Genomic DNA, 17,715 nt, shown 5'->3' with positions numbered 1-17,715 from the left:
GCTGCTTTGCCTCGTTTGATTGCACAATAAGGGGTAGTCAGTGGAATGAGAAACAGAACATCCTGAGACAGCATTTTCAGCACAAGCTTTATAAAGAGCAGAAGAACTCATTTCTCCACATTGTACTCAGTCCAGCAGAGCTCAGGCTCTGGGGCTCTTGCTCTTAATCCTCAGTGGAGGCTTCAGGCTTTGCCACTTAGCACATTCTCCAGGGCTCTGGTTACCTGATCAGCACTGAAGTTGTACAAAGAGACATTCTTCTCTTGGCCAAATGCTGAAGAGAGAGGGAGGTGATTAAGTATCCACTCTGCACTGTATGGGCTACCAAAGTATAATAAAAGGTCTGTCTTCAACTTAAAGTCTTGGTAGGATAGGAAGGGTAGTAGAATTTCGGCTGATTCTGGATGGTCATAATGGGAAGGAAAGTGTTTCAGGAACGTTTTAAGGGGCATGGTAGGCACTTATTATTAACCATTGTGAGCAGTGTATTACATGAGCCTGCCTTTTAATGGTGCCCATTCAGTGGCTCCCATTGTTCATCTAAACTAATTTGTGTCCATCTCCTTCTCTAGTCTACTGGCTTTTGGAAGGAAAACCTTTGTTCCTCCTCCAAACAATGTTTAGTGCGTGGCATACTGCAGTTGTCTACTGTTATAATGGATCTGCCTTGGGTGTGACTCCCTGCCATCCTCCAGACATTCCTAGGGCGAGGTTTAGTTAAAAGCCGTGATTAAGGGCTTCCCTGGTGGCGCAGTGGTTGAGAATCCGCCTGCCAATGCAGGGGACATGGGTTCGAGCCCTGGTCTGGGAGGATCCCACGTGCCGCGGAGCGACTGGGCCCGTGAGCCACAACTACTGAGCCTGCGCGTCTGGAGCCTGTGCTCTGCAACAAGAGAGGCCGCGACAGTGAGAAGCCCGCGCACTGCAATGAAGAGTGGCCCCCGCTCGCCGCAACTAGAGAAAGCCCTCGCACAGAAACGAAGACCCGGGCTTCCCTGGTGGCGCAGTGGTTGAGAGTCCGCCTGCCGATGCAGGGGACACGAGTTCGTGCCCCGGTCCGGGAAGATCCCACATGCCGCAGAACGGCTGGGCCCGTGAGCCATGGCCACTGAGCCTGTGCGTCCGGAGCCTGTGCTCCGCAACGGGAGAGGCCACAGCGGTGAGAGGCCTGCATACCGCAAAAAAAAAAAAAAAAAAAGAAATGAAGACCCAACACAGCCGAAAATAAATAAATAAATAAAAATGGGAATCCCCTAAAAAAAAAAAAAAAAGCCGTGATTAAAAATACCATTATTCAGTGAGTATAAATATTGTGTGTCCCTATGTGTCAGGCAACATGACAGTAATTTTCAAATTGTGGTAAAATGACACACAGGTAATATATTAATAAGTATGTGGTAAAATTATATAGGGTAAAGGGGCAATGTTACATAACTGGCCAGGGAATGCCTTTCTGAGGAGGTTGAATTACAACAAAGAGCCAGCCATGGAAGTCTGGCAGAAGTGCAGTCTAGGAAGGGGGAACAAACAGATGTAGAAGCTCAACCCTGTTATACATCCTAGCTGAATAATCAAAGAATCCATCCCTCATATTAATTAAGGTTAAATGAGATTTAGGCAGGAAAGCACTCAGCACAGGGCCTAGCAGTAAGTGCTCAACACAGTCATTATTTTAGGTTTTTACTACTGAGATTCTCACACTCTCCTGGACCGGCACTGACCACACAATTTGGAAGGTCCTACACTGATGGACTGGACCAGCATCCCTTCTCCCCTATCTGAAGCCTGTTCTGGATTACAAAAACGACAGCTCCTGATCCCTATGCAGGACAGGGCCCGCCTCCACATAGATGTTATTGGGACACAAAGCATCCTGTAACCCTGCGAATGTATATTTCCTTATCTGCAACGAGGTCAACAGCAAGTCCGAATTCAGTCCCTGTACAGGTTTCTGTGTGACCTTGGGCGGCCCTTTCTTTTCTCGAACCCTTGTTACTCCACCGGGGTCTCAGGCCCCCGGCGTCCTGTGCTCACCGTAGCGGGCCCATAGCTTGGGCTGCACATCAGAGCACTCGCGGATTAGGATGGGCAGGTGGGGGTTCGCCTTCTTCAGCTCCACATAGCGTTTCTCGATGAAGTCCCTGCAGGGCCGAAGAGAGCACCGTGCGTGCGGTGTGGGCCCGGGCCTCCTCAAACACCCGGGAGGTCGAGGTCGTGACCCCGGCGCCCCGAAGCCCGCCCGCCTCACCGGGCCGCGCCTCACCTGACTCCCTGGCTTCCGGGCGAGCGCTGGCATAAGTGGATACGAATCTCACGGAGGCCCAATTTGGCACGGATCCCCCTACTCGCTGCGGCAGCCGCCATCTGGGCTAGTACCAAATCATCCGCCCTAGACCTTCCGGCCAAGTGATCCTATCAGACCAGCCGCGGACGCTCCAGCCCCGGGATAGGTTGGCTGACGTAAGGGGCGGGGCCAAGTTTAGCCAGTGCCATAACAGCATTGCAGGTCAACTCTCACTCGGAGTTCTCCGCCCTCCGTTGCGGCGGAAAAGCTGGGACACGAAAGGCACTGTGGGTGGACTCCTGAGGTGCATTGTGGGGAGTCGGCTGTCGCTGCCGTGTTGTTGTAGGCTTCTCGGTTGTTGCTGGGGTTGAAACACCGCGGACGAAATGCCGGAGCGAGATAGTAAGGCTCGGGTCATCTGCCCTTTCTTCCCCGCGGGACTCGGGACACTTGGCGCGTTATTTTGGCCTCAGAATTTAAGCCGGCTGTGTGCGCGAGGGTGGAGGCGGGCCGGGAGTGTGACGCTTGGAGCCTGGCGAAGCAGTTTGGGCCCCGAGCGAGGCCGGGCAGCTCCAGACTGTCTCTCAATCTTGTCCTTGCCCCAACCCACGACAGATGAGATTTATCTGTGAACCACCCCCAGCCCCCGTCACTTAATTTTCGGTTCTGTAAATTTATCTTTCGCGTAGTATCTTAGGTGTCATCTTCAAGAAGTCTTTGCTGATCCTCCAGCGCTGGTTTAGGGGCCCCCTCCTCTGAGCTCCCATAGCTCCTTGTATTTTCCTGCTTCAGCACTTGTTACCCTGTATTGTCAGTGTCGATGTTCTTGCCTTTCTTCCTCACTAGATTGTGAGCAACTCGACAGGAAAAGACATCTGTATTGTTCACTACTAGATCCCCAACTTTTGCACAAGACCTGACTCTAAAGAGATTGATTAAATTAACATCAATTCCTTTTCTTAGGCGAGCCGTTCTCCAACCCATTGGCCCCAGATGGCCACGATGTGGACGATCCTCACTCCTTCCACCAGTGAGTGTTTTGATGTAGAACCATGGGAATGAGCTGGGTAATGAGTAAAGTGGTGGTGGTGGTGGTGAAAGAATTCTGAATGTCTTGTCAGCAAGGATGACCAAAAAACCATACCGCTTGCCTCTTTATCTTTGTGAACTTTAACTGGATCAGGCCAACTGCATAAGAGTATTAGAGGGGAAATTATGGCAGGGAGAGTGCTAGTTTTTAAAATTGATGTTTAATTACACGTTATATAGGAATTAATTCTTGTAGAAATTAAAACATCAGAATAAGGGTAATGTTGTCTGTGATAACATCCCCAATTCCATCCCCTTTCTTAGAGGTAACCACCGTTACCTTTTTTACACTTATCTTTTTGTCCTACTCTTTTTAAATGCATTTGTATACACATATTCATATTTGAGTAAAATACATCATTGCTTTGTGAATTAAAATATTAAAATTAATCGGTGTTATATTGTCTATATATCAACTTTGCCACCTGTGTTGGGTTTTTTTTTTAGTGATTTATTTATTTTTGGCTGCATTGGGTCTTCGTTGCTGCACGTGGGCTTTCTCTAGTTGCGGCAAGCAGGGGCTACTCTTCGTTGCAGTGCACGGGCTTCTCATTGTGGTGGCTTCTCTTGTTGCGGAGCGCGGGCTCTAGGCGTGTGGGCTCAGTAGTTGTGGCTCGCAGGCTCTAGAGCGCAGGCTCAGTAGTTGTGGTGCACAGGCTTAGTTGCTCTGCGGCATGTGGGATCTTCCCGGACCAGGGCTCGAACCCGTGTCCCCTGCGTTGGCAGGCAGATTCTTAACCACTGTGCCACCAGGGAAGTCCCCCACCTGATGTTTTTCCCTTCTCAATATTTTAGCGGTTATTTTCATGGCAGTGACAAGGACTCACTTCTTGACCAAACTCTAGTCAGACTTCTCCAAAGCTTCTATTTTTTTTTTTTTTTTTTTGCGGTACGCGGGCCTCTCACTGCTGTGGCCTCTCCCGTTGCGGAGCACAGGCTCAGCGGCCATGGCTCACGGGCCCAGCCGCTCCGTGGCATGTGGGATCCTCCCGGATCGGGGCACGAACCTGTGGCCCCTGCATCGGCAGGCGGACTCTCAACCACTGCACCGCTAGGGAAGCCCCAAGGCTTCTATTTTTGACCAGGCCTACTGAACCCTGTTTTGTTTCGTTTTTTAATTAATTAATTAATTAATTAATTAATTAATTATTGGCTGTGTTGGGTCTTCGTTGCTGCACGCGGGCTTTCTCTAGTTGTGGCGAGCAGGGGCTACTCTTTGTTGCGGTGTGTGGGCTTCTCATTGCAGTGGCTTCTCTTGTTGTGGAGCACGGGCTCTAGGCATGCAGGCTTCAGTAATTGTGGTGCACAGGCTTAGTTGCTCCCTGGCATGTAGGATCTTCCCGGACCAGGGCTCAAATCCATGTCCCCGCACTGGCAGGAGCATTCTTAACCACTGCGCCACCAGGGAAGTCCCTGAACCCAGTTTTAACAAAGAATCCTGCCAAGGTATAGAGAAACCCATCAATCAATCAAGGAGATCCAATCACTCCTCTTCCCTTGATATCTAATCAAATTCCTCTTCCACCCTACCCTTGATACCTAACCAAGTAATTTTCTATACATTCCCAATTGTCCCTGTTGTACTCAGAGTTTAGTTTCAGTCCTTCTCCCCTTTTGCAATAGTCTTAATTTCTATTACAGTAGCGTTGAATAAAGTCTTCCTTGGGGAGACCTAGCAGGATTCTTTGCTAAAACTGGGCTCAGCAGGCCAAGGAAGGGGCCTAATCAAGAGAGGGCTCAAAGGAACCTTACTAAAGTTTGGTCAAAGAGTGAGACATTGTCACTGTACCAGATAAAATTACGTCTTGTACTATCAGTGCTGTCTTTCCCATATTTGGGAAACACTTTCACAGTTTATTTAGTTAATCTCCCATAATGGATGCTTAGGGTTTATGTTGTTCTCAAGTTTTTATTATTTTCAAAACTGTAATTGAACCTCTTTTACAGGCCTTCTTATACACATATGCCAGTAATTGGCCAGGTTAAATACAGATGAATGGAGCTGCTTGGTCACAGGATAGTACACATTTAAATTTTAAGATAGATACTGCCAAATTGTCCTCTAAATTGTTTATACTGATTTATATTACCATCAACGATATATGAGAGTATCCACTTCCCAAATTCTCACTCATTGTTTTTTTTTTTAATTTATTTTATTATTTTTTTTTTACATTTATTTTTGGCTGCTTTGGGTCTGTTGCTGCACACGGGCTTTCTGTAGTTGTGGCCAGTGGGGGCTACTCTTAGTTGCAGCGCGGTGGCTTCTTTGTTGAGGAGCACGGGCTCTAAGCATGCAGGCTTCAGTAGTTGTGGTGCACGGGCTCAGTAGTTGTCGTGCATGGGCTTAGTTGCTCCATGGCATGTGGGATCTTCCCGGACCAGGGATTGAACCCATGTCCCCTGCACTGGCAGGCGGATTCTTAACCACTGAGCCACCAGGGAAGTCCCTCTCACTCATTCTTTTTTTCTAATTTTTAAAAAATTAATTAATTTATTTTTGGCTGTGCTGGGTCTTGGTTGCTGTGTGTGGGCTTTCTCTAGTTGCGAGTGGGGGCTACTCTTTGTTGTGGTGCGTGGGCTTCTCATTGTGGTGGCTTCTCTTGTTGCACAGCATGGGCTCTAAGTGCGTGGGCTTTAGTAGTTGTGGCATGCGGGCTCAGTAGTTGTGGCCAATGGGCTCTAGAGCACAGGCTCAGTAGTTGTGGCACACGGGCTTAGTTGCTCCGCGGCATGTGGGATCTTCCTGGCCCAGGGCTCGAACCCGTGTCCCCTGCCTTGGCAGGTGGATTCTTAACCACTGTGCCACCAGGGAAGTCCCAGCCTCTCACTCATTCTGGATTTATAAAACTTTTTTTTTTAGTAGCCGCGAGCAGTGGCTACTCTTTGTTGCAGTGTGCAGGATTCTCATTGTGGTGGCTTCTCTTGTTGCGGAGGACGGCCTCTAGGTGCTCGGGCTTCAGTAGTTGTGGCACGAGGGCTCAGTAGTTGTGGCTCGCGGGATTTAGAGCACAGGCTCAGTAGTTGTGGCACACAGCCTTAGTTGCTCCGCGGCATGTGGGATCTTCCCGGACCAGGGCTCGAACTCGTGTCCCCTGCATTGGCAGGTGGATTCTTAACCACTGTGCCACCAGGGAAGTCCGATTTATCAAACTTTTTAATCGTTAACACTCTGATGCATTAAAAGTGGCATGTTCTTTGTTTTAATTTGTTTTTCTCTGATTTCTAGTAAAGTGAACCATATTTTTTACATATTCCTTTTCCAATTTTTGTTGGGTACTAATTTTTAAAATTTTCGCCCTCTAGATCAAAACTCACTAATGAAGACTTCAGGAAACTTCTCATGACTCCAAGGGCTGCACCTACTTCTGCACCACCCTCTAAGTCACGTCACCATGAGTAAGTTCTGGGGTGATCCAATCTGTTTCCCATCTCCTTCCTATGGAAAATTTATTGAACTAGTTAGTTATCTTAGGAACTGGAAAGCTAGTTCTCTTTTGAGGTCTATGGTTCTGATTCTCTGCCTTTTGAGATTGAAGCTCCAGGAAAGACTGCGATACTGTATGGATCTCATTTTTTAAAAAATATTTATTTATTTGGCTGTGCTGGGTCTTAGTTGTGGCACACGGGATCTTTTAGTTGCTGCATGCAGGATTTTTAGTTGTGGCGTGTGAACTCTTAGTTGCAGCATGTGGGATCTAGCTCCTTGACCAGGGATTGAACCTGGGCCCCCTGCATTGGGAGCATGGAGTCTTAGCCACTGGACCACCAGGGAAGTCCTATGGGGATCTCATTTTTTCTCAGAGTATGTTCCATGGACCATTTGTACTAGAGTTGCTGCTGGTGCTTAAATAAGTAGATTTCTGGGTCCATTCCAGCCCCACGGACTCAGATTCTAGGGCAGATATTTGGGAGTATATAATTTTAATAGTCCTTCAGGTGGTTGTGATGCTTTCTAAAGCTTGAGAACCACTCACCTACAAATATTGACATGGATCTCTGCCTGATTGAAACTGGTCAGCTATTGCTGTGGTCAGTATTCTAAGCCTTTCTTCAGTCCTCAGAGCCACGTCTTGGGGTTTCTGGGGCTGTGGCAATATTTCGCAATCAGTGAATTTCTTTCTTTTCTAGGATGCCAAGGGAGTACAATGAGGATGAAGATCCAGCTGCACGAAGGAGAAAAAAGAAAAGGTAAAGGGAGGATGGAGGAGTGTTGGGTTTTATGGTGGATAGTGTTTGGGGAAAAGGAGTAGGGGCTAGTTATGAGGCAAGAGACTGAGGTTTTCCTTTCTCGTCTTGAGATTCTCTGCTTTCATAGTGGAAAGGAATGATATTTAGAATGGCTGTTTAGGGCTTTGGAGTCAGCTTGTGGTGTTTTAATCTCATCTTTACCAGTTTCTAGCTGGATGCCGTGGGCATTTTGTTTAACCTCTCTAATCCTCAATATTCTCATGGGTGGAATCAAGAGAGTGATAATAACTTTTATCAGGTTGTCATGAGGATCAACTGTGATAGTCCATGTAAACACTTAGTACCAGTGCCTGGCATATAGTAACCACCCAGTTAATTTTGGCTGCCGTCATTATCATTGTCATTGCTATTATTTATATGATACTAAGCTTCCTAGACCTGGTACTTTGCTTTTTTCTCTCTTCTTAAGGAGGACTGGCAAGGAATGATATATTTTCAGGTGAAATTTGGAACGTGATAAAAATTCAGAGACTTCCTGGTTGCCGTATGGTAAAGTCTCATACTTGTAGAGACTCGGTGATGTAGAGTTAGGTGACATCAAAGGATTCTGAAGTGACAGATGGAGTACACTATTGTGGCATTAGACCAGTGTATCTGTGAGCTGGAAGATGCTGTAGTTCTGCTTTTGAGGAATATCAAGAGGTGGCCAGCAGTTCTATGAGGACATACATGAGCTTTCAGCATGGAGAGTTGGGTAAAGGTATAGGGAAACAGGCAGGAACAGTTCTGCTGAGCCTTACACATTTGCCTTTCCCTGGTCACAGTTATTATGCCAAACTTCGCCAACAAGAAATTGAGAGAGAAAGAGAACTAGCAGAGAAGTACCGGGACCGTGCCAAGGAACGGCGGGATGGAGTGAACAAAGATTATGAGGAAACTGAGCTGATCAGCACCACAGCTAACTACAGGGCTGTGGGCCCCACTGCTGAGGCGTGAGTACCGAGTGGGCCAGGGCATGGTTCCCTCAGCATTGCGAAGTCATACAATGGCAGTATGAATTCTTCCTCACTTTTTCCTTGCTCTGGAAAGCCATTTCCCCATGCCAAGCCATTTCAAGAGGCACTTGCCACCCACAAAGGATGGTTCTTATGTGGCCTCTTTCATTCTACAGGGACAAATCAGCTGCAGAGAAGAGAAGACAGTTGATCCAGGAGTCCAAATTTTTGGGTGGTGACATGGAACACACCCATTTGGTGAAAGGCTTGGATTTTGCTCTGCTTCAGAAGGTGAGCTTGGTTGGTAGATGGAGAGTAATACTAGCATGCTGAATGCTCTTATAAGTGCCTTTTGGGGTGAGGAGGGAGACTGCTGTTAGTTCAGACCATGTAGAAGAACTAATGGTGCCCCCTCTGTAGGACTAATTGCTATTCATCCTTCAAGTCTCAGCCTCAGTTTTATCTTCTTGGGGAAACAAACCTTCCCTGATCACCTGTGTATTGTTAAGTCTCCCCACTCCTCACCTCCCACTACCTGCACCCTTGCATAGCTCTTCTGTTTTACTTACAGCAGTTATCACACTTTGTTGTTTAATTGTTTAATTTGTCTGTCTCTCTTTTTATAAGCTCCATTAGGGCAAGGACTATATTGTTTTGTTCAGTATTGAGTTCTTAGTTCCTGGCACAGTGTGGTATAATGGTGTTCAGTAAGGATATGTAAAGTGAATAAATGTCTCAACCTTAATTGCTTTCCTGTTAGGTACGAGCTGAAATTGCCAGCAAAGAGAAAGAGGAGGAAGAACTGATGGAAAAGCCCCAGAAGGAAACCAAGTAAGTAAACATCAGGGAGAGCTTGAGAGTTTAGAAAGGTGGGGCCAAAAGTAGGAACACATTTAGCAAAAATGTTCTTTTTGTCTTTTCAGGAAAGATGAGGACCCTGAAAATAAAATTGAATTTAAAACACGTTTGGGTGAGTACACAATGTCTACACGAGTGGCTCTGCATTCCAGGGGGAATTGTAAGGAATTCAGTGCTCTGGACAGAATATGCTTCCCCTTACCCTCAATCTACTTTTATCTCTTTTTTGTCCCCAAACCAGCTAGTTCCCACAAAATACTCTAATGGAACTCAGATGTAGACTTAGTTATTTCATATATATTACTAATGTCCCCTCAGTTAGGTTGGAAGCTCTTTCAGATTTGGGCTTATCCATTAAGGGAGGTAGCATGGTTGATGATTAAAAACTCAGAATTCAGAAACCTGCATTTGAATCCTGTAATGAAATCACACTAAGCATGTGATTTTGGGTGCAACCAACTTAACTTCTCAGCTCCACTTGCAAAAATGGGGTTAACGTTCACCTCATGGGATTACTGGGACGAAGAGAAATAATACATGCAACATGCCTATCACACTGAGCATATAGTAGAGCTATTTTTTCCCGTCTTCATCGGTATTACCTTAAACTTCATCCTTCTTCCTCACAGGGCCTAATACAATGCTAGGCACATAGTGCCCTTGAGAAGGCAATGTAGGCAGGGTGGATAAGAGCTCAGGCTTTGGAGTTAAACGGCTGGGGTCCCATTCTTTGTTCTGTCGCTTAGTAGCTATAGGACTTGCAATAGTCATATGACTTAAGTGGTAGTAAATCACTTACTTCTCAGCCTTAGTATTTTTATCAGCTAAAAGGAGATAATAATGACCACCTCACAGGGCTGTTGTGGAGACTGAATGAAGCAAAGAATGCATAACACTTGGCATGGTGGCTGGCACACAGTAGCCACTTAGTAAACAGTAGCTGTTATTGTAGAAGTTTTCTCACTGGCTACTTGCTGCTCTTTCTCTTTTTGTAGGCCGAAATGTTTACCGCATGCTCTTCAAGAGCAAAGCATATGAGCGGAATGAGCTGTTTCTTCCAGGCCGCATGGCCTATGTGGTAGACCTGGATGATGAGTATGCTGATACTGACATCCCCACTACTCTTATCCGCAGCAAAGCTGATTGCCCCACCATGGAGGTGAGTGACCCAAGTCCCGAGAGCCTGCTATGTGAGCCTCAAACCTGGGAATCAGCTTCACTTCTGCCCTGAGCCTCATCTACCACATTTAACCAAGTCCTGTCCACCTTTTAACCTCCTAAATCTCAGTTGAATCCATTCACTTTTCTCTATCTCCACCAATAACACAATAACATTCCAGTCTAAGCCATCATCTCTTGGGACTTCCCTAGTGATCCAGTGGTTAAGACTCTGTACTTCCAATGCAGGGAGCATGGGTTCAATTCCTGGTTGGGGAGCTAAGATCCCACATCCTGTGCAGCATGGCCAAAAAAAAAAAAAAAAAAAAAAGCCATCATCTCTTGTTGGAACTATTAAAAGGGGCTCCTAGTTGGTTTCCACTCTGGTTCCCTTCCAATATTCTATTTATTTTTAGTATTGTTGAGATGTAAGTCACATACCAAACAGTTCACCCCTTTAAAGTGTACAATTCAGTGGCTTTTAGTATTTTCATAAAATTGTACAACTGGCATCAGAATCAATTTTTTTTTTTTTTTTTTTTTTTTTTTTTTTTTTTTTGTGGTACGCGGGCCTCTCACTGTTGTGGCCTCTCCCGTTGCGGAGCACAGGCTCCGGATGCACAGGCTCAGCAGCCATGGCTCACGGGCCCAGCCGCTCCGCGGTATATGGGATCCTCCCAGACCGGGGCACGAACCCGTATCCCCTGCATCGGCAGGCGGACTCTCAACCACTGCGCCACCAGGGAGGCCCCAGAATCAATTTTAAAACATTTTCATCACCCCAAAAAGAAACGCTGTACTCTTTAGCCATTACCACTCCCCACATCTTTCCGTCCCCTTTTCCATTATCATTTTTACACATGGCCAGAGTGATCATTTAACAACATGACTTTTTCTCATCATGGTTTAGAAGATTTTTTTTTTCTCCCTTCACTACTGTCATTTTTTTTTTAAGATAATTTTTTAGAGCAGTTTAAAGTTCACAGCAGGGCTTCCCTGGTGGCGCAGTGGTTAAGAATCTGCCTGCCAATGCAGGGGACACGGGTTCGAGCCCTGGTCCAGGAAGATCCCACATGCCGCGGAGCAACTAAGCCCATGTGCCACAACTACTGAAGCCTGCGCGCCTAGAGCCCATGCTCTGCAACAAGAGAAGCCACCGCAGTGAGAAGCCCGCGCACCGCAATGAAGAGTAGCCCCCGCTCGCCGCAACTAGAGAAAGCCCGCGCACAGCAACAAAGACCCAATGTAGCCATAAATAAATAAATAAATAAATAAATAAATAATAAAAAAAGTTCACAGCAAAATTGAGAGGGAGGTACAGAGATTTCCCATATGTGCCCTGCCCCCGGTTTAGAAGATTTGATGGTTTCTTTATTTTATTTTATTTTTTGCGGTACGCGGGCCTCTCACTGTTGTGGCCTCTCCCGTTGCGGAGCACAGGCTCCGGACACGCAGGCTCAGCGGCCATGGCTCACGGGCCCAGCCGCTCCGCGGCATGTGGGATCCTCCCGGACCAGGGCAGGAACCCGTGTTCCCTGCATCGGCAGGCGGACTCTCAACCACTGCGCCACCAGGGAAGCCCGGTTTCTTTATTTTTTAAAAGTATTTATTTATTTATTTTATTTTTGGCTGCATTGGGTCTTAGTTTTGCAGGATCTTTGTTGCAGTGCACGGGCTCTATAGTTTTGGCTCACGTGCTCAGTAGTTGTGGTGCAGGGGCTTAGTTGTTCCGCAGCATGTGGGATCTTACTTCCCCGACCAGGGATAGAACCCATGTTCCCTGCATTGGAAGGTGGATTCTTTTTTTTTTTTTTTTTGTGGTACGCGGGCCTCTCACTGTTGTGGCCTCTCCCGTTGCGGAGCACAGGCTCCGGACGCGCAGGCTCAGCAGCCATGGCTCACGGGCCCAGCCGCTCCGCGGCATATGGGATCCTCCCAGACCGGGGCACGAACCCGTATCCCCTGCATCGGCAGGCGGACTCTCAACCACTGCGCCACCAGGGAGGCCCGGAAGGTGGATTCTTAACCACTGGACCGCCAGGGAAGCCCCTTGATGGTTTCTTAGTGTTAGGATAAAGACCAAAATCTTTTTTTTTTTAAATTATTTGCTGCATTGGGTCTTTGTTGCTGCGTGCAGGCCTTCTCTAGTTGTGGTGAGCGGGGGCTACTCTTTGTTGTGGTGCCCGGGCTTCTCATTGCAGTGGCTTCTCTTGTTGCGGAGCACAGGCTCTAGGCGTGCGGGCTTCAGTAGTTGGGGCTTGTGGGCTCCAGAGCGCAAGCTCAGTAGTTGCGGTGCACGGGCTTAGTTGCTCCGCGGCATGTGGGATCTTCCCTGACCAGGGCTCAAACCCGTGTCCCCTGCATTGGCAGGCAGATTCTTAACCACTGCGCTACCAGGGAAGCCCAAGGCCAAAATCTGTATCATGGCTTCTGAGGCTCTGTAACTCCTGGCCTCTCCAGACTCTTTCTACCATGCTTCCCAGTTTGTTCTCCAGTCATCCTTGCTTTCTTGAATGTACTAGATTCACTTATGACCCAGGCCTTTGTATGCTGTTTCATCTGTCTGGAATATACTTTTACAACACCTCCTTTCCCTGTGTTCACCTACTTAATTCTCAGTTATCCTTTAATTTGTTAATTTGTTAAGTAAATGAATGAGTAAATGAAGAGAGTCCTGCTCAGTGGGATAACATTCTTGCTCCTTGGGGGTTTTCAGGCCCAGACCACACTGACCACAAATGACATTGTCATCAGCAAGCTCACCCAGATCCTTTCCTACCTGAGGCAGGGTACCCGCAACAAGAAGCTCAAAAAGAAAGATAAAGGTAATCTGGAGAGTTAGGGAGAGAAACCTTACCCCTGGAGGGGCATCTGAGATGGAACCAAGGTCTCCTGGAGCTTCCAGAACATTGGGAGGCTCCTGGGGACCAGAGAAAAATGGGAGCAGTGGAGCATTAGCCAAGGGATGGTTGCATCCAGGTTCTGTCTGCTTGACCCACCCAGGAAGCAGTGGTCAGTTTTGAGGCTTGAGGAGGGGGAGTATGGGGTAGCTTTTGTTGTCCCATCTTTTAAACAGAAGATGTTTAAAAGGGCATTGAGAACTGAAGAACATGGTGAGGCTGAGTGGGAAATAACTCAGGAGTGTCTTCCTCACTCCTCTCTTTATGTTACAGGGAAAATGGAAGAGAAGAAACCCCCTGAGGCTGACATGAAGTATGTATCCTAGCCCCTGCCCCCTGATCTGAGGGAGGAAGGGCCTCTGGGTTTCCTGTCTTTGGCATTTGGGGGAGGCCTTGGTGTGAGAATCTGGAGAAATGGCCGGCGGAAATGGAAGTTTCTATGACTTTGTCAGCTAGGGATCTCTGTTTTCCTAGTATATTTGAAGACATTGGGGATTATGTGCCCTCCACAACCAAGACACCTCGAGACAAGGAGCGGGAGAGATACCGGGAACGGGAGCGTGATCGGGAGAGAGACAGAGACCGTGACAGAGAGCGAGAACGCGATCGAGAGCGGGAGCGGGATCGAGAGAGAGAAGAAGAGAAGAAGAGGCACAGCTACTTTGAGAAGCCAAAAGTGGATGATGAGGTGAGATGTAGTCCCGGGCACTAGGTGGAGAAGCTGCCCATCTCTGTGGCTGCCCAGCCAGGTACAGAACCCCTCTGTTATATAGGTGGCTCATGGCTCCACAGCAGCAACGGGGTCAATTAATCCAGGGTAGGAACCATCCTGGAAATGGGGGCAGGGGGTAGGGTAGGGAGTTGATTCAAACTTGAGGGAGAGGTGAGTGGGCATCCCTCCTGGTGACACTCACTTCAGTTTCTGTTTTCTTTCCAGCCCATGGATGTTGACAAAGGTGAGTTTTACCCATGGCATCTTGCATTGGCTCTGGCAGTGCTGCTTTCCTCTGGGCTGAGAGTCTGACCCAGAACTCAGAGTTGCCAAGGGTGGGACTGGGGGACTTCGTAGTTCTGGGTTATCGGAAGATCCATGTCTTGCTTTATGGAATAGACAGAAGATGAGTCTGGAGTTCTGTCTGTCTTCCTGGGCAAGGGCAGGGCATATTTGCTCTGTTTGATATAATTCTCCCAGCTGTGGGGTTCTGAGGACGTGGGGCAGGTTGAGTGGACAGTATTCTGGGCATCTCAAGCAGAGTAGCTCATTTTGAATTGGAATTTGATTAAAACTTTGTTAGCTAAAGGGTTCTGTTGCTTAAAAAATGTTGTTTTGAAAGGCACAGGTGGGAAGTGTGTTGTGGGGAAGAGGTTGTAAGCTCCTTATTTCGAAGTCTGAACAGAGTTCTCTTTCGCCCAGGACCCGGATCCGCCAAGGAGCTGATCAAGTCGATCAATGAAAAGTTTGCTGGATCTGCTGGCTGGGAAGGCACTGAATCATATCCTTTATTTCAGCGTGTTCATTCCAACTCCACCTGCCTCCCTGCTTCCCCACAACCTCCCTGCCCCCATCTTGCTCTTTCCCTTTTGTGCTGAATTTTGATAAGGATGAAGTCATGACTTTCCCCTTTCTCAGAGGACTCATTCACGTTCACAGCCCTCTCCTTAGAGTTTTCATGTTGGGGCTTCTAGCCCTTGGCTCTTCCTGCTTGAAGTTTTTCTGCTATTGGTAGAATTATTTTCTTTAACATAGCATATGCTGAAGAAGCCAGAAGACAAGAAGCAGCTGGGAGATTTCTTTGGCATGTCCAACAGCTATGCTGAGTGCTACCCAGCCACGTATGTGAGACTCTTTTAAAGAAGGGAGGCTGGGATGATTGCAGAGCAAGGTCGGGGCGGGGGGAGTGAGGTGGAAATTTGATTTGTTGGGACCCAGGGGTACTTCTTACTGGATAAAGTATTCTGTTAGGCTCTGAGTGGGAGGCCTAGGAGGGATGGTTGTTCCTAGGCATATAGCCTCTTAGTGGGTAGGTTTCTGCATAAACCATAGGAGTCTGGGTCTGCACCATCTCTTTAACTGTTGCTTCTCTTTAGGATGGATGATATGGCTGTGGACAGTGACGAGGAGGTGGATTATAGCAAAATGGACCAGGTGTGGAGCTGGAAGGATGGGTGGGGACAGTTACTCTTTAGCGCATATCCCCTTCCCTCCTCCCAAATGATCTGTTTCATTTCCTGGGCCTCTTCTTTCTTCAGCTGCAGCAATAGGAGCAGCAGCATTGTGGGGTCCTGGGCAGCTTAACTGTTTTAAAGCATCTGTACAAAGTCAAATGAGATAGGGCCATAACTGTATTTCTTTTTATTTTCTGTAAAGTGCCAGGCTTTGATTTCCATCCTAGGGAGTAAGCACGCCTTTAGTGCACATGCAGAAAGGGAAAAAGGATTTCAGTTTTTAGAAAGTAACTGGAAAACAAACAAACTGAGTTTTATTCTAGCTAGGATTGACATTTTCCTCTAAGCCTTAAAACAAAAACAAAAACACTAACACCATTAAGGGTGAAGAAGTGTCATCTACTTTTCCTTGTTTTCTCTGTACTGCAATGCTTAATAGCATGGTTTAATTCTATCTTGGAGCCTTGCTTAACCCTGGCTCTGCCAGGTATTGGTTTTGTGACCAAGCCAACTTACTTTACTGCTTTTTCCTCAGTTTCCTCATTAGAAAAATGGAGATAACTATAGTTCTCTCTCAAGAGTTTTTGAGAGAATTAAATAATATACATGTTTAGTGTTCAGAATGATGCCTGGCACATAGTAAGTACACAGTTAACATTTATTATTGTTTATTAGGGTAGGATTTATGAATGATAAAACCTGGGATTATGGGAGAGCCTGGCTTTAATCAAGGGCTAAAATCTCATTTCCACTGACATCTCTTCCTTCCTTGCCCCCCATTCTGTCCTGCAACAGGGTAACAAGAAAGGCCCTTTAGGCCGCTGGGACTTCGATACCCAGGAGGAATACAGCGAGTATATGAACAACAAGGAGGCTTTGCCCAAGTGAGTCTTGGTACTAAATACAGCCAAGAGTGAGGAGAGGGATGGTGGTGGGGGCGGACTAGCCCACAACAGGTTAGAGGGTGCAGTCTGGCTGAAACATTCTGAAATCGGTTCTCTGCTCACCGGGTCTCCTGGGAACACCTTGCTACTGCTATTCAACCTCGGATGCCTTCTTCCCTCAACTGCCCTTTTTTTCCCTCAGGGCTGCATTTCAATATGGCATCAAGATGTCTGAAGGGCGTAAAACCAGGCGCTTTAAGGAAACCAATGACAAAGCAGAGCTTGATCGCCAGTGGAAAAAGATTAGTGCGGTAATTGGGACTGGTTCTGGGTGGGAGGGCTTCAGCTGGGAGGAGATACTGGCCCACAGATTCAGGAACAGGCAGTGGGTCGGAGAGCCATGGAAGTAGGAGAGAGGTCAGCCTTGGGTCTCAGGTGAGCTTAGACTGGCAGCATAACCATCAACTATAACTGTTCTTTTTGCAGATCATTGAGAAGAGGAAGAAGATGGAAGCCGATGGGTGAGCAGCATTATTCTTCCTCTGTGAGACTGGTGAGAGTTGCTTAGTGTATTGATCTTATGCTCATTTCTCTTTCTATTGCAGGGTTGAAGTGAAAAGACCAAAATACTAATCTCTGGTTCCAACCCCAAGAATAATCTCCACAAGGATGTGCTCTCCACTGCTCGCTTTCTACAATTCCAAAAAAAGTTGCACGATGGTATTTTTTTTGTGAATGTATATAAAATTTCATTGTATAATCTTTTGGTTCCATTAAAATTGGTTAACCTGCTCTCTTATCTTCTCTATGTTGAGGGCCCAGATGCACCAAGAGGGCTACTAATTCCATATACATGTGATTGTATAAAAATCACATGGAGAAAGTCAGCTCAGTCCTTTCCTGAGCTGTGGCTCTAGATTCCTAAGCAGGATATATACTAGCCAGGGTGCCCAGTGGAGGAGGGAAGAATGACCCTCGCTGTCAGACAAGAGGTGGATAGAGAAACATAAGGATGATTGGTCTTAAATATCAGACTCATCTGGGCCCATCCGGGGACCTAGTCTTAGGGCAGAGGTTCCCTGGGAATTAGGGTCAGCCCAGTGGGCTGCCAGTCTGATCCCAAGGTTGTGCAGGACTGGGCTCTAGGTAAAGTCACCTGATGAGAAACACTCCTGGGAACAAAAACCCTT

General features: G+C 47.1%; 2 protein-coding genes across 3 annotated transcripts; one reads left to right on the top strand and one right to left on the bottom strand.

Moving 5' to 3' along the window:
• Positions 1–73: 73 nt before the first annotated feature.
• NDUFA2 (NADH:ubiquinone oxidoreductase subunit A2) lies at positions 74–2,394 on the bottom strand. Of its 2 annotated transcripts, XM_079703183.1 has the most exons (4): positions 2,264–2,394; positions 2,035–2,141; positions 974–1,168; positions 74–274 (listed from the first exon to the last, which is right to left on the bottom strand). In XM_079703183.1, the coding sequence occupies exons 1-4, from the start codon at positions 2,362–2,364 to the stop codon at positions 183–185; spliced, it is 495 nt and encodes a 164-aa protein (XP_079559309.1). In that variant the 5' UTR covers positions 2,365–2,394; the 3' UTR covers positions 74–182. The 2 variants fall into 2 exon arrangements, with proteins under 2 accessions (XP_079559309.1, XP_079559310.1); XM_079703184.1 differs by lacking the exon at positions 974–1,168.
• A 240-nt stretch (positions 2,395–2,634) lies between these two features.
• Positions 2,635–17,317, top strand: IK (IK cytokine). The gene is made up of 20 exons (XM_079702776.1): positions 2,635–2,686; positions 3,248–3,314; positions 6,680–6,772; positions 7,505–7,564; positions 8,389–8,556; positions 8,736–8,850; positions 9,320–9,390; positions 9,483–9,529; positions 10,413–10,576; positions 13,292–13,400; positions 13,749–13,788; positions 13,950–14,163; positions 14,413–14,431; positions 14,890–14,968; positions 15,228–15,308; positions 15,564–15,621; positions 16,437–16,525; positions 16,728–16,836; positions 17,012–17,046; positions 17,131–17,317. Exons 1-20 carry the CDS (start codon positions 2,671–2,673, stop codon positions 17,156–17,158), a joined length of 1,662 nt encoding a protein of 553 aa, XP_079558902.1. The 5' UTR covers positions 2,635–2,670; the 3' UTR covers positions 17,159–17,317.
• The last annotated feature ends 398 nt before the right edge of the window (positions 17,318–17,715 follow it).

The sequence above is a fragment of the Hyperoodon ampullatus genome (assembly GCF_949752795.1).
Source record: "Hyperoodon ampullatus genome assembly, chromosome: 4".
NCBI lineage: Eukaryota > Metazoa > Chordata > Mammalia > Artiodactyla > Ziphiidae > Hyperoodon > Hyperoodon ampullatus.
The sequence above is the reverse complement of the archived record's forward strand: the minus strand, read 5'-3'. Positions and strand labels throughout refer to the sequence as shown.

Excerpts from the sequence above, each read along its gene's own strand:
- IK (XM_079702776.1), top strand. Across the intron at positions 9,530-10,412 it reads TGAATTTAAAACACGTTTGG|GCCGAAATGTTTACCGCATG; the intron begins GTGAGTACACAA and ends CTCTTTTTGTAG. Across the intron at positions 13,789-13,949 it reads CCCCCTGAGGCTGACATGAA|TATATTTGAAGACATTGGGG; the intron begins GTATGTATCCTA and ends CTGTTTTCCTAG.
- NDUFA2 (XM_079703183.1), bottom strand. The coding sequence starts at position 2,364 with ATGGCGGCTGCCGCAGCGAGTAGGGGGATCCGTGCCAAATTGGGCCTC. Across the intron at positions 2,142-2,263 it reads CCCGGAAGCCAGGGAGTCAG|GGACTTCATCGAGAAACGCT; the intron begins GTGAGGCGCGGC and ends TCGGCCCTGCAG. Across the intron at positions 275-973 it reads AAGCCCGGGTCTTCGTTTCT|CATTTGGCCAAGAGAAGAAT; the intron begins GTGCGAGGGCTT and ends CTCTCTCTTCAG.